The sequence below is a fragment of the Macaca nemestrina genome, chromosome 2 (assembly GCF_043159975.1).
Source record: "Macaca nemestrina isolate mMacNem1 chromosome 2, mMacNem.hap1, whole genome shotgun sequence".
Taxonomy (NCBI): Eukaryota; Metazoa; Chordata; class Mammalia; order Primates; family Cercopithecidae; genus Macaca; species Macaca nemestrina.
The window spans coordinates 160071267-160085770 of record NC_092126.1 but is presented as its reverse complement, the minus strand read 5'-3'; the positions used below and the strand labels follow the sequence as shown (position 1 = coordinate 160085770).

General features: G+C 44.1%; 1 protein-coding gene across 6 annotated transcripts in view; it reads right to left on the bottom strand.

Annotated features, from left to right (window-relative positions):
* LOC105470265 (myosin light chain kinase) overlaps nucleotides 1–14504 on the bottom strand; it is a 272694-nt gene that overhangs the window by 122380 nt on the left and 135810 nt on the right. For all 6 annotated transcript variants that reach the window (XM_071092340.1, XM_011722063.2, XM_011722065.3 and 3 more), the window contains 3 exons: nucleotides 3088–3136; nucleotides 2029–2194; nucleotides 508–673 (listed from right to left, as the gene is read on the bottom strand). In XM_071092340.1, coding sequence (XP_070948441.1) covers nucleotides 508–673; nucleotides 2029–2194; nucleotides 3088–3136 — 381 coding nt within the window. The remainder of the gene's footprint in view (nucleotides 1–507; nucleotides 674–2028; nucleotides 2195–3087; nucleotides 3137–14504) is intronic.

Sequence of the window (14504 nt, the reverse complement as noted above, 5' to 3'; positions counted from 1 at the left end):
CACAGGACATCTTCCCCGTGGCCAGGTCTGTGCTGCCCCTGCTCACCCTTTCTTCTTGTCAAAGGCCTGCCCCTGGCGGCCGGGCAGGGTGGCTCACGCCTGTAATACCAGCACGTTGGGAGGCCAAGGCAGGCAGATCACTTGAGGTCAGCCTGGCCAACATGGTAAAACCCTGTCTCTACAAAAAATACAAAAATTAGCCAGGCATGGTGGCGTATGCCTATAGTCCCAGCTACTCAGGATGCTGAGGCAGGAGAATCACTTGAACCTGGGTGGCAGAGGTTGCAGTGAGCTGAGGTCATGTCACTGCACTCTAGCCTGGGCGACAGAGCAAGACTCTGTCTGAAGAGAGAGAGAAAAAAAAAAGATCTGCCCCTGGGGAGTGCCTGGGTGTGTGAGTGGGGCCACGTGTATACACACACAGGTGCGCAGTGAACAAGCAGCTCCTCTAGGAGGGTGTGGCACCAGGCAGGGATTGTTCTGCACTAGCCCTCCACTGGTCGATACCTTGGATGGAAAGTTCAGCTGACATCGAGGCCTTGCCTGACCCGTTCACCACCAGGCACGTGTACACTCCCATGTCATCTTGGTTGACTCCATGGATTTCCAGAACCTGCATCCCGTTCTTCTCAGACATAGACACACGGGCACTCGGCTGCAGTGGAACATTTCCCTGTGCATGGCAATGGGGTAACTTGGTCATACAAATCTGCTTCCCTTCTGGCTGTGTCCTCCTGCCTCCTGCCAATCCTGGCGGGACAGACTCCAGGGCCGGTGCAGCAGCACCTCTGCTGTGGGCCCTGTCAATGTGCTCAGAGAGCCGACTTGAAACAGTTCAGGGGCCCTGATTTGAGGTCTATGGATGTGGTGTGGTGCTCTGTCCCACTTAGAGCAGATGCCTGGAAACGGTTTCAAAGGAGGCTGAGTTTGAGGTAGGAAACCCCATATTCCTCACTTCAGTTTTTCCTTAGCTCCCTATTTCTTTTAGTCTTTTCCTAGGGGAGTTCAAGAGAATTACGAAGCAGGTAAAAGGTGTCAATACCCACTTTTACCCAGGCATTCCATCCCCGAAAAACCTATTCCCCTGGCCATGACTCTACCTGTTCCCCTTGGATCCTCATTGCCCTGTTTAACAGCCATCCCCAACCCCATGCCACTGCCTCCCTTGCCCGCCCACCTCTCCCACTGAAGCTTCACTTCCCTCAGCCCTGAATGATTTATAAAGCCCTTCCACATGGAGCCTCCCGACAATATTTTGAGGCAGATGGTATTATTTCTGTCTCACAGATAAGGAAACCAGGGTTCCAAGAAATCAAATGACTTATCCAGCTTCCCAGGCTTTATAAACCAGGGAGCCGTGGCTTGACACCTAGTACCCTAACTTCACAGTCCACTCTCTTGAGATTGTCAGGCTTGTCTTGACTCAGAAGTTTTCTGTTATTTTGTGAGTGTGAGAATTGTCAGAACACTGTGTTCTGAGTACCAGAGGGAGAGTTGTAATGGGGGCAGGAACATGCATCACTAACAAACATACAGAAAACCCCTGAGAACTACCTGAAACAGGAGGAACAGAATCAAAAGACTCCTACTAGTTGAAGGGTCTAACCCTGAATTTTCAGGGTCCCTAAGGCTGTGATATGGTTTGGCTGTGTCCCCACCCAAATCTCATCTTGAAATGTCACTCCCATAATTCCCATGTGTTGTGGGAGGGACCCAGTGGGAGGCAACTGAATCATGGGGCGGGTTTCCCCGTACTGTTCTCATGATAGTGAATAAGTCTCACGTGATCTGATGGTTTTATAAAGAGGAGTTCCTCTGTACACGCTCTCTTGCCTGCCACCATGTAAGGCATGACTTTGCTCCTCATTTGCCTTCTGCCGTGATTGTGAGGCCTCCCCAGTCATGTGGAACTGTGAGTCCATTAAACTTCTTCTCTTTATAAATTACCCAGTCTTGGGTATGTCTATTAGCAGCATGAGAACAGACTAATACAGGCTGGATCAGGGTCAGGGCAGACAGAAACCTCACCTTGAGCCAGGTGACCTGCGGTTGGGGCCGGCCAGTGATCTTGCAGGAGAATCGTCCCATCTGTCCTTCTTTGACCACAACTCGGCCCAGCTTGGTAGCAAACTTTGGTGGGCACTCCCCCCAGATGCTAGGACGGGTCTCCACTGCTGAAGCTGAAACTCTATCCCTGTAAGGAAATTGGCAGAGAATCCAGTCCCAGACAAGGCAGCAATTCAACCGTCCTCTCTCCACCTCACCCAAAGGCACTAAGTTGAGGTCAAAAGCCATCAAAGTGTAGCCTTCCCAGTTTTATGCCTCAGAAACTTTCTCATGCTCTCTCTAGAAAAATGTGTGGCACCAAAACCTATTTCCTCTACCTCTTGGGCATGCAGCTAGACTTCATTTACTAGCCTGCCTTGCAGTTAGGTATGCCTGAATTTCACTGAGCTCTGGCTGAAAGCCTGGATTTTGGCCAGGAAACCATAAGCGGAAGAGCTGTATGCCACTTCCAGGGCCGACTCCTAAGAACCTCCTGTGAGGCTCTGCAGTCTCTCGTCCACTCTGCTGGTGAGATGCAGAAGGCCCAGCATGGGCTCAAGGGCACAGAAGATGAAGCTACAAAATGGAAGAAGCCTGGGCTCTTGGAAGATAATGTGGAAGGTTCTCCACCTGTTCCAGGATATCTGAATTGAACTTTCCTTGAGTAAGAAACAAACTTTCCCTGGGTTGAGCCACTGTGATTTGAGGCTTGTCCATTACAGCAGCTACTGTTACCTGCCTCTTCTGGGTTTGCTTATTTCAATCTTCTGACTATTGCCTTGATTGTTAGAGTCCACTGCAGACTCTGGCCACCTCTCCCACTTCCTTAGCATTTAGCAGCTGGGTCAGTCAAAGGGGCCAATCACAGAGGCAGCCAGGTCAGGAGGTGCTGCGTAAATGACACATCTCATTGCACTAGGCTCCGCACTGTGGTTGTTATAACCTAGGAGAGCCAAGAAGACTTACTCCCCAGACCTATCCTGCTCAAGTCAGCAGGAAAGCGATCCAACCCTTACTCTGTCTTGAACACCCAGGACTTACCCCAAAGTTTTGGAAACAACAGGTTGACCAAGTTGCTTTGCAAAACTTCCTGCAAGAAAAAGGGTTGATGAGTCAGGTCTGAGCCACAGACTTGGAGCAATGAAAGTAAAAAAGATTCAACAGCAGGGATGGGTAGGATAGTGATGGTGATTATTAATCTTGATTGAGCATGGGCTGTGTCACTATGGATACTATGGTAGGTGTTTACATACATTATCATGTGAATTTCTTGCAACAGTTTTATGAAGCTACATTAACCTATTTGTTAAACAGATGAGGGAAATAAGATTCAGAGAAGTTAAGTCATCCACACATAGTCATAGAGTCAGAAACAGCGCAGAAATTCACCCAGGTCTGCCAGATTCTAGAACTCTCAACCACCCTGCTGAGTTGTTAGGTGGCATGCTCTACTTTCCATTTTGGGGATTATTTGGAGTGATCCAGGACCTCTCCAGAACATTTTCTCAGTGAAAGGGAGGGAGGGAGATGTCCACGCCTATCTCTTACCACACCTGTTCTTGACTGACACAATCAACACTCCATTCTTCCACTTAAGGCCTGGCAAGTAGCTGAAAGGGAGCAGGACAGATCACTGTAGATAAGCTACAGCAGAGCCAGCACCTCCTGCAGTATCTGCAGTGCTGCCACACTAAGCACTGTCAGTCCTGGGCAAGGCGCTGCTATGCCGGGCACTGCCAGTCAGTCCTAGGTGAGATGATGCGGCTGTAGTAGGCGCTGTCCTACTGGGTGCTGCTGATACTGGGTGAGCTGCTGCCATGCTAGGCAGGAAGCCATTAAATAGCAAAGCCAGCAAGGCAGCTGGGGTCAGCTCCTTTCATCCAGCTCCTGCAGCTGGGAGGGACGATTAACAGTGTGACCACGAAATAACTCTAAAGTAGTGGGAGTTTTATTTTGAGGGGTGTGGTGGGAGGAATAGGTCGTTTTTGAGATGATGATCACCCTGAAAGTTGTTCTCCTTTTGCTACAAGCTGGGGATGTTTATAAAACCCTGCCCCAGGGAGGGTAGAGTCATCCTCTGATATCAGCAGACAGTTGCTGTGGGGAATTTGCAGGTGTTTACTGCAAAAGGGTAAACTTCCTTAACTTTGATCACATTTATAGGACTGTGTAAGAACACAGGTGTGGAGGAGAAAAATCATGGCTAAATATTTTCATCAGCCACACCTGGTTTAAGGTTCCACCAGAACCTTAGTGAAAAGGGATTAATAACAAACACTCGCATCACATTTAAGTTGTGGCTCCATATAACTGGTGATTACTATACAGGCATTTCTGTTTAACATTACTTAGTGAGCTATGTATAGCTTTCATTTTTTAAAGTGTTTTGGTTTTTGTCATTCCATTCTCTATTCAAAAGTAACTTCTAAATTGATAAAAGGAGAGATTTATTTTGAAAGGACCCAACTGACAGTCAAGATGCTGGACCCTCAGACGCTGCCGGAGGCAGAGCCAACTGTCCAGTCCTTCTGGAAATATCTGGGTGAGGAAAAACCATAAGCTTTAATGATGCTCTGCTCTTGGGCCAGCACCTCCATTTCTGTGACTCCATTCAAAGGAAAAAACGCTCAAGTTAGAAAAGAAAGTTTACACAGGTATTCGCTTTGATCTTGTTTGTAATAGTGAAAGTTAGAAGCAACATAAATGTCAGTGAGTAGGAAGAAAATAAGTAGTTATGTAAAATGTACAATTAGACGTCTTATTCTGCCATTAAATTATGTTGAAGAATATCTGAAACGTGCAGGTACATGTTAGGATACTATCTCATTCATTTCTCAGCACACTCCACATGGGCTGTGATCCTTTCTGCGCCACTGGGCTCCATCCCAACCACAATCTCATCAAACCCAATGGTTGACACTCTGTCTCCATCTCACTCAGAAGCTCAGCAGCATTTGACACAAGGTCCCACTCCCCTTCAAAGTGCTTTCTCTTCTAGACTTTCCTGCTTTTACCAGGTTATCCATCTTCTCTCAACTTCCTTCTCTGCTCAATCTCTGCACGCTGGGGCACCCTAGGGCTGAGTCCTGGGCCTCTCCCCAGCTCCATCTAATTTCCCCCAGGAGGTCTTAGTCCCATAACTTTAAATATCATCTGTATGCTAAAGACTCCAACCCATATCCCCGCTGGAACTTTTTATTCACTCATCAGAGGTATCCAGAACAAATCCCAGCACATTGTAGGTATTTAAATATTTGTTAAATAAATACATTTTGTGCAGAAAAAGCAGCATACAAAATTACCTATTTAATGTGATCATAATTAGGTAAAACTAAAATACCCAAAGACAGGAAAATGACCAGAAGAAAAGGTATCATGTTATTAATACTGATTACTTTGGGGGTGGTGGGACTCGGAGTAATTTTACTCAGCTGTATTTTCTAAAACCTATAAATACAATGGTAAAGAAGAAACAAAACATGAAAAACATCATCTAGTTGCAAAAAAAGGGGCAGGGAGGAAGAAAGTAAAATCTGGCATCCAAATAGAGGATGGATAGGGCCTTCTAAACATGCTCTATACAACAGCATTATCCAGGCTCTAACATTTTACCACAAAATATCTGTGTACCATCCATTGCACTACCCACGCTACTGTATCAGTCATTTCATCTGGGAATAAGGATTTCATAAAAATTAGACTAATCAACTGATAAATGGATAAACAAAATGTGGTGTATCCATACAATGAAGTATTATTCAGCTGTAAAAGGAATGAAGTACTAACACGTGGTACAACATGGATGGACATTGAAAAAGTGTGCTAAGTGAAGGAGCTCAGACCCAAAAGGCCATGCATTATAGGATTCTGTTCATATGAAATATCCAGGAGAGGCAAATCCATAGACAAAGATGGTGGTTCATAGTTGCCAGGAGCTGGGGGAGGAGGGGATGGGGAATTAATGCTCAACGGTTATGGGGTTTCCATCGGGGGTAATAAACAAGTCCTGGAATGAGACAGCAGTGATGGCTGTACAACACTGTGAATGCACTTAATGACAATTGTACACTTTAAAATGGTTAAAATGGTAAATTTTATGTTAGTTATGTATATTTTACCACAATAAAAAAAATAGACTGAACATTTTAAAAAGTCTTGGGAGCTAAGCATCTTAATCCAAAAGGCTTAAATTCATTTGTTCCTTAAAAAATAAAATAAAAGCAAAAACATGCCACTTCCCCAAAGAATAGCAAAAGAATGCTGGGGAGAGATACTTCTATGTCAGGGTAAGAGGGTATGATGAAAACATAACACATAAAGCAGTCAGCTAAAAATGGAACTGATGGATGCTTATTTTAATATGAGTTAACAGAGAGTTCACATCTCTGTTAACTCATATTAAAGAATTTGGGCTAAAATTACTAACAGGGTCTATTTATAGGAAAAATCTGAAGTTGCAAATTGTTAGATAAGGCAAAATTAATTTTGTAAAAGTATGAAAATCTGGCAGAACAGTAAGATTATGTAGAAAAATAAGTGGAAAGGGGATTAAAGTAGAAATGCAAAAAATAGAAGAGTGAGTTAAGAGAATTGGTGAGGACAGAAGCAAGTTGCTGAGAAAAAGGAGAGAACAAGACACTGATGGTATTTGATCTTAGATTTTTCAAAGACAAGTAAAAGAGAATGCTGGCAGGTCTTAGGATTGGGAAGTTCAGTGGTGGAAGGGATAAGGTAGACCTAGCTCTGTTTGTCAAGTGATACAGAAAGACTGAATCGGGTCAGAACATACTGCTCAAAAAGTGAATAATGTGATCAAAATTGAAAGGAGCCGAAATGCTTCTAAAAATGTGTGGCGATATAATTTATCATCCAAACACAGATTCTCAACACTGAGAGAGATGCAATTAATAATTATGCCAGGGTAACAGGAGAAAGCTAGGACTGTTGCAGGAAAAGTGGGGAGCAGTCACCCTACTTGTAACCAACTTCAAAGTGTTTTTTGAGGATTAAAATAGTGGTTCTCCACTCTATCAGAACAAATATCTGCTTTTTATAACACATATTAACTGATACCCCCATGCCACCCTGATCAAAATTCCCTTCTAATCACACATACACATATGTGATAATTTCAAAAAGAAAATAAATGTAAAGCCTTAACTAAAGCATTACAGTGATATAGAGGGAAAGTAAATTATAAAAATGTGGATTTCAATATGCAACTGTTCAAGCATGACCATTTCAATATGTCAGTGCTCAGGCACGTTAGAAGACAATGAAATGGCTGATTCTTGCATTAACTCCTAATGTATGTTTAGATCTAAAAGTGAGTGATGAAAAATCATACTGTACAAGTAGCACAAGAAAGCGAAAGAGCACAGGTCTACAAGTGGACACTAGAATACTCAACTAAAAAGATGTATTATATAAAAAAGAAAGAAGAAAATAACTTTAAAAGAAGATAACATAGCAAGACAAGTTACAGACCACTGAAGTAGAGAACATTTTTAGAAAGATGATTAATGTATCAATGTGGTGTTAAAACAGTTCTCCGTTTTATGATATGGGGTTGAGTAGTAAAAAAGATATCACAGTAAAAGTTATCACAGGATTTCAAGGTAAAATCCCACCTTACCTTGAAATATACATTCAGTGAATGGTTTGGACGAAGAAACAGTGATAACAAGAGACTATGTGTTAGGATGAAAACACCAGTCATCTCTAAAAAATAATGTCAATACACAATCTTTTTACAATATAGATTTATTACTGTTCCCCAAAGTTTTAAAAAATGTGAGATGGCAATAAAAGTCAATAAGATGCCTACATTTTATGCATGTCCATTAACTTAATACTATTTGCTTCTAATATTAAGAGTTTTAAGTCTCTTCTGGTCCACATTTTCAGGGCAATAGTATAGTAACAGCACTATCTATATATACAATTATATGAGATAATTATAGATATAGATAGAAATGTTATATTTCATTTAGTAGAAAATTTGTGCAGAGTAAATTTTTCAATAATTTTGGAGCTATAGCTTCATTCCTTTTAATCTTCCCTCTAGACGATGACCATTTCTTCAGTTACTGGGCTTGTTTTACAATGTCTTGAAGACTTTTTTTTTTTTTTTTTTTGTATTATTGAAGACTAAGGAACCACCGATTTATATATTTGTGGCGTCTGTTCTGGTAGGACTGTGAGGAACTGGGAAAATATTCTTGCCGTGAAGCCCATCCTGTACCCCTAGTGCTTGCCCCCTAAATCCGGCAACTCTCCCAATTACTGGGAAACCAAAAGGACCACCATCTCCTAAGTGCCCCCTAAAGGGTGATACTGTCTCTGTTTAGGGCCAGTGGCTTAATAAAACCTCTAGAGAAGTGCCTAGAACCAGAATTTCTGGTTGAATATTAAACTCGGTATTGAAGCAAAAAGGAATGAAAAAAGTCAAAACTAAAGGTCACTGAAATTGCTCAATGTGAGTAACATTTTTGCAGAGATTCTCCTCTTTGAAGCACTCTGCCTTTCTTTTAAGGCTCAGATATTATTCTGGATTTTATTGTACATGTCAGCCTGCTTGTTGAAGCTCTGACTAGTGCTTATATATACTAGGAACTGAATCCCTTTCTTAGTACAGGGGATGAAGTCCCAAAGGCAGATACAAAGGCAGTCAACAAATATTTACTGAGCTCTTTCTACAGGGCAGACCTATCATGGCTCAGGCCCTGTGCTAGTTTCCTTACCCTGGGGATTCAGTAACTGATAAAAAGAGACATGTCTTGCCTTCATGGAGCTTACAGTTCTAGTGGAGAAGAAAAACATTTAAAATACCGATTTACAATTTATTTATTTATTTTTATTTTTTATATATTTTTGAGATGGAGTCTCATTCTGTCGCCCAGGCTGGAGTGCAGTGGTATGATCTCGGCTCACTGCAGCCTCCCCATGCCGGGCTCAAGTGATTCTCCTGCCTCAGCCTCCTATCTGGGATTATAGGCACCCGCCACCATATATGGCTAATTTTTATATTTTTAGTAGAGATGGGGTTTCACCATGTTGGTCAGGTTGGTCTCAAATTTCTAACCTCAAGTGATCTGCCCACTTTGGCTTCCCAAAGTGCTGGGATTAGAGGCGTGAGCCACTATGCCCAGCTTTATTTACAATTTAAACACAAATAAGTTCAAGTATAAAGAACTGTGAAGCCAGGCATGGTGGTATGTGCCTGTAGTCACAACTTCTCAGGAGGCTGAGGCAGGAGGACTTCTTGAGGCTAGGAGTTTGAGCTTTATTGTTCTTTATATCCCAGCACAATGTTCAATAAAATCTGAGGAATGAAGAAGAGGCTAGAACTATAAGCAACTGGGAAAAGCCTAAATCCACAAAGGGCCAGGGTGGAGATGGGAGAAGGAGGTGGAGGAATACGAGATGGAAAAAGAAGGAGGCAGCCTCAGTGGCAAAAATCTAAGTTGGGCCAGCAAGGGCAACCCATGCATATTTTAGAGGGAAAAAGAGGCAAAGGCAAAGTGGATGGTGAAGCTAAAGGAGGAAAGAGTCCACCTAAGGAAATTTGGAAGTCATCCTTCAAGAACAGAATGAGGCTGGGCATGGTGGCTCACACCTGTAATCCCAGCACTTTGGGAGGCTGAGGTGGGTGGATCAAGAGGTCAGGAGTTCAAGACCAGCCTGATCAACATGGTGAAACCCCGTCTCTACTAAAAATACAAAAATTAGCTGGGCGTGGTGGCACGTGCACCTGTAATTCCAGCTACTCAGGAGGCTGAGGCAGGAGAATCACTTGAACCCCAGAGGCGGAGGTAGTGGTGAGCCGAGATCATGCCAAGCCAAGATCGCACCACTACACTCCAGCCTGGGCGACAGAGTGAGACTCCATATATGTGTGTGTGTGTGTGTGTGTGTGTGTGTGTGTGTGTGTGTGTGTGTGTATATATATATAAAAGAATGAGACCAAGTAACTTTCCAGCTAACTCTTGTACACTACATGAGTAAGGCTGCTTCTGCCAAGGCAGTTTCGAACACGTGACTATTTTACAGCAAAGAGCCTGGTGGGGCAAAAAAAAAATAATATTCCTCTCTATCACATTTATATTGTTAACTCTAATGAGTCAGAAAAGGACAAAAACTCAGAGTATTTTAAGATTCTGTCTAGATTTTTAAAAATACGGCATATACCCCTAGAAAATGAAGAGTCACTGGGGAGTTTCAGAGGCTGAAAAGCATTTATAAGGAACATAAATGGGAAATATAATTGTAGGTCCTTCAGATGGGTAGAAAAGTTACATAAAGGAAGACAGTCAAAAGAAATAAGAAGAGCCATGACAAACATGCAGGAGGAACACAATAATTTTAAACTCAGCCAGTATAGACATGGACTTAAAACTTCACCAACGTGAAGATAAAAGGAATCTGAGATCTGTCCCTGAAAAAGGGCAGTGGCAACAAAAGATGGCACAGGGGCATTTCCTACGAATTCAAGGTGGCCCAAGAATCCTGGTGTCAGTGGCACCTCCAGAGCTGCATTAGTGGTCATCAGGGCTACTCTTCTCCCTTAAAGCTCGGGACAGGGGGTCATTGTCCCTTCTGCTGTCACAGTCTAGGTGACCCGCTGGCTGGCTCTGTCTCTTACATAGTCAGAGCCTTGGTCTGCACCGCAGTGGTTTCATGCGGGTTAAGATAGCAGGAGCTCTGGCACTGAGAGGAGGCTGGGGGCACAGGGGAGGTGTGCTTGGACCATCTGGGAGGGGAGACCCAGGCAGATGGCTCCAGCCCAGTCAGTTTTCAGCAGCCCTCCAGGTGATTCTGATGCATGCTGAAGTTTGAGAATCACTGTACTAGGTGGAATATATCACATATGTAATTAAATCCCTCCTTGCTACTCCAAGAGTGGTCTGTGGACCAGCAGCATGTTATCAACTAGAGGCTGGAAGTACAGACTCCCAGGCTCTGCTCCAGACCTGTGGAATCAGCATCTGCATTTCAACCAGATTCGCCAGGTGATTTCTGTGCACATGCATTTGCACTAACCAATCCTGTAAGGTGGGTGATCCATCTGAGGTCTGGATCTCCTCTGGGGGCTGCCAGTTTGGCTTTCCCTGGGCTCCTGAGCTTATGTCCTTAAAGTTAACCCTTTATTACCTGCAGTGACTCTCTGGTCCTTGAAGTGTCAAAGGCCTTCTCAGACTGAGACCACTGGGGCTGGGGCACACCCACCATTTGGGCACTCACTCTACATCATGTCCAAGGCTCACTGTGTGGATGTGTGATGACCCCAGGACTACTCACCACCTGTTATTCTGTTCTCACATTGTTACAAAGAAATACCTGAGGCTGGGTAATTTACATAGACAAGAGGTTTATTTGGCTCTTGGTTCTGCAGGCTGTACAAGAAGCATGGCACCAACATCTGCTCTTGGTGAGGGCCTTGGGAAGCTTACAATCATGGAGGAAAGTGAAGCAGGAGCAGAAATGTCAGATGACAAGAGAGGGAGAAAGACAGAGAACGGAGAGGTCCCAGACTCTTTTAAACAACCAGATCTCACGTGAACTAACTGAGCGAGAACTCACTCATCACCAAGGGGATGGTATTAAGCCATTCATGGGGGATCCACCCCCATGATCTAATCACCTCCCACCAGGCCCCACCTCCAACCTTGGGAATCACATTTCAACAAGAGACTTGGAGGGAACAAACATCCAAACCATATCAACACCTGTTCATCCATGTGGCTTTCTCCTTTTGTTCTGTGTAAACCTTGTTTATTCCTATTCAGGTGGCAGCTTCTAGAACTGCGCTGTTCAAAACAGTAGCTGTTAGCCACTTGTGGCTACTAAGCACTTGCCATTATAGCTGGTCTGACGTGAGGTGCACTATAAGTGTAAAATACATCCCAGATGTTGAAGAATGCAAGATATCTCATTAACAATTTTTATATTGATTATACATTGAAATGGTAATATTTTGGATTTAATAGGTTAAATAAAGTATTTTATTAAAATGAGTTTTACCTGATATCTGAACATGTGGCTACTAGTAAACTTAAGATTACACAACACTGGGCAATACGGTGAAAACCCATCTTTAAAAAAATAAATACATAAGGCCTGGCACGGTGGCTCACACCTGTAACCCCAGCACTTTGGGAGGCTGAGGCAGGCGGATCACAAGGTCAGGAGAGTTCAAGACCAGCTTGGCCAACCTGGTGAGGCCCCATCTCTACTAAAAGTACAAAAATAGCCAGGCGTGATAGCACACACCTGTAATCCCAGCTACTTGGGAGGCTAACACAGAAGAATTGCTTGAACCCAGGAGGCAGAGGTTGAAGTGAGCCAAGATTGTGTCAATCGTGTCACAGCTCTCCAGCCTGGATGACGCAGCAAGACTCTGTCTCGGAAAAATAAATAAATAAATACATACATACATACATACACATAAATTAGCCCAGTGTGGTGGTACATGCCTGTAGTCCCAGCTACTTGGGAGCCTGAAGTGGGAGGATCGCTTGAGCCCAGGAGGTCGAGGCTGCAGTGAGCTGAGATTACACCACTGCACTCTAGTCTGAGCAACAGAGCGACACCTTGTCTCAAAAAAAAGAAAAAAAAAGTTTCTATATATGGCTCACATTAAATCTCTACAGGACAGGTCTGTGGTCTTCCACTGGAGAAGAAGTTCTCAGAGGGCAGGTACCATGTCTCCCCTGCTCTGCACCAAGCCTCATGACCTGCCCTCTGGAGGTGGGCAAGTGTCAGAGCTGGCTTCAGAGAGGCTTCCAGGGGCTCAGACCACAGTTCATTTCCATCATGTAAGGCCCTGATGAAGGCATAGCTCTCATCAAGGCACTCATTCTCTTGGGGGATCCTGAATGTTTCTTGGGCCTGATCACCAAATTGAAAGTCAGATGAGGAATCTTTCTGTCTTGCAGATTTCCCTTTATAAGTAGCTCTAAGGATGCAAAGGCCAGTTCAAATAATGATGAAGCTACCACTTTCTGGGTGCTATTTGCTACTAGCTGTGCTTATCCTTATACCACACTGTGGGGCAGCCATGAACTCCAAGGCACAGAAAAGGAAGTAAGGCTTAGGAAGGTTAATTTCTCCATAGTTAGAAATTAGTAGAGCTAAAATTCAATCCAAGACCATTTGACTTTCTTTCCATTGCTCAACACTGCCTCCTAAACTTGACCACTAAAGGATTACAAAACTCCACATATGAATTACACTCTGAATTCCTGGACCTCTGCTCACTCCAAGTAAGAAGCATAGCACAGAGAGCTGGAGGGAAGGCAGGTGGGCTGCTAGTTTTCCTTTGTAAAGGGTTGGGCTAGCCTGGCACAGCCAACAACTTATCCATGGCAGAAGGGCCCAGAGTGGACTCTTTCAGGACTAGGTCTTTGGGGTGGCCCCAAATCACACATGAGCTTAAAACCGGCCTTGCTGCAGAAGCAGAATGTACATAGGACTCACACACATTTAAAGAGCTGCATCCTTTAGGCTGTTCTCTATCTCCTAGAGTTAGAAGACTGAAAGCATCTCACATTTTATGTCTTAATTTTTTTTTGATTAACTGTATTTCAATTTTAATTTGAGGGCCTGAGTCTCCCCAGATGAAAACCAAAGGGGAGGGGAGGGGTTGAGAGCCTTGGCCTGCTCTCCATCCTTTACAGCCCTCAGCCTGATTCCCTTTCCCCTGCCCTGAGTACTATGAGCTACTAAACATTTCCCCGCTTGATCGTGACATCAGATCTCACTTCCTGAATAGTGGGGACTGAAGAAAAGGTTTTCATATTATCTAGGTTTTATATGTTTCACCTGCATTCCTAATAGACTCCAGTCCTCCCTTAATGTGGATCACAGAAAACAAGGGCTAGTCCAGGTTGTAGAGACCACCAAAGTCAAACCCTTTATCCTGCAGAAAGACAGGTGCAGAGGTTTAGAGTCATGTATCTCATTGGCACAAACTCATAACTCAGTGCTCCTTCAGTTTCCCCAGCTCTAAACAGGAACTCAGAAGAGGGAACAGGGTAATTTTTATTTGTAGGTGTCAACACAAAGTTCAGGCACTGAAAGGGGGTTCATGTAGGGGAAAGCACAGCACCAGGATGGCAGAGCTGAGGTCCATCCTGAGGCTCTGAGCAGGGGTCACTTTCCATCTGGAATGCCCCAGCCACAAGCACTCAAAGGTCATTAGAGTAAGTGAGTCACTCAGTTAAAGAATTTAAGGAAAGCATCCAAACTATGCATGCTCCGCTCTGTGAAACAGCCTGTTGGCCCTTCTGTGGTGTGGGGAAACAGGGAAAACAGGGCAAAGGGTGGCCATTGGCCCAGGCGCACCTCACCCCCTTCTGGAACCTTCCCTGACTACCTTAATTCTCCATCTAGTGTCCCCTGAAAGCCAGATTGGGAGGACAGTCTTCTGAAAGAGGAGAAATGAGTCTGAGCCTTGA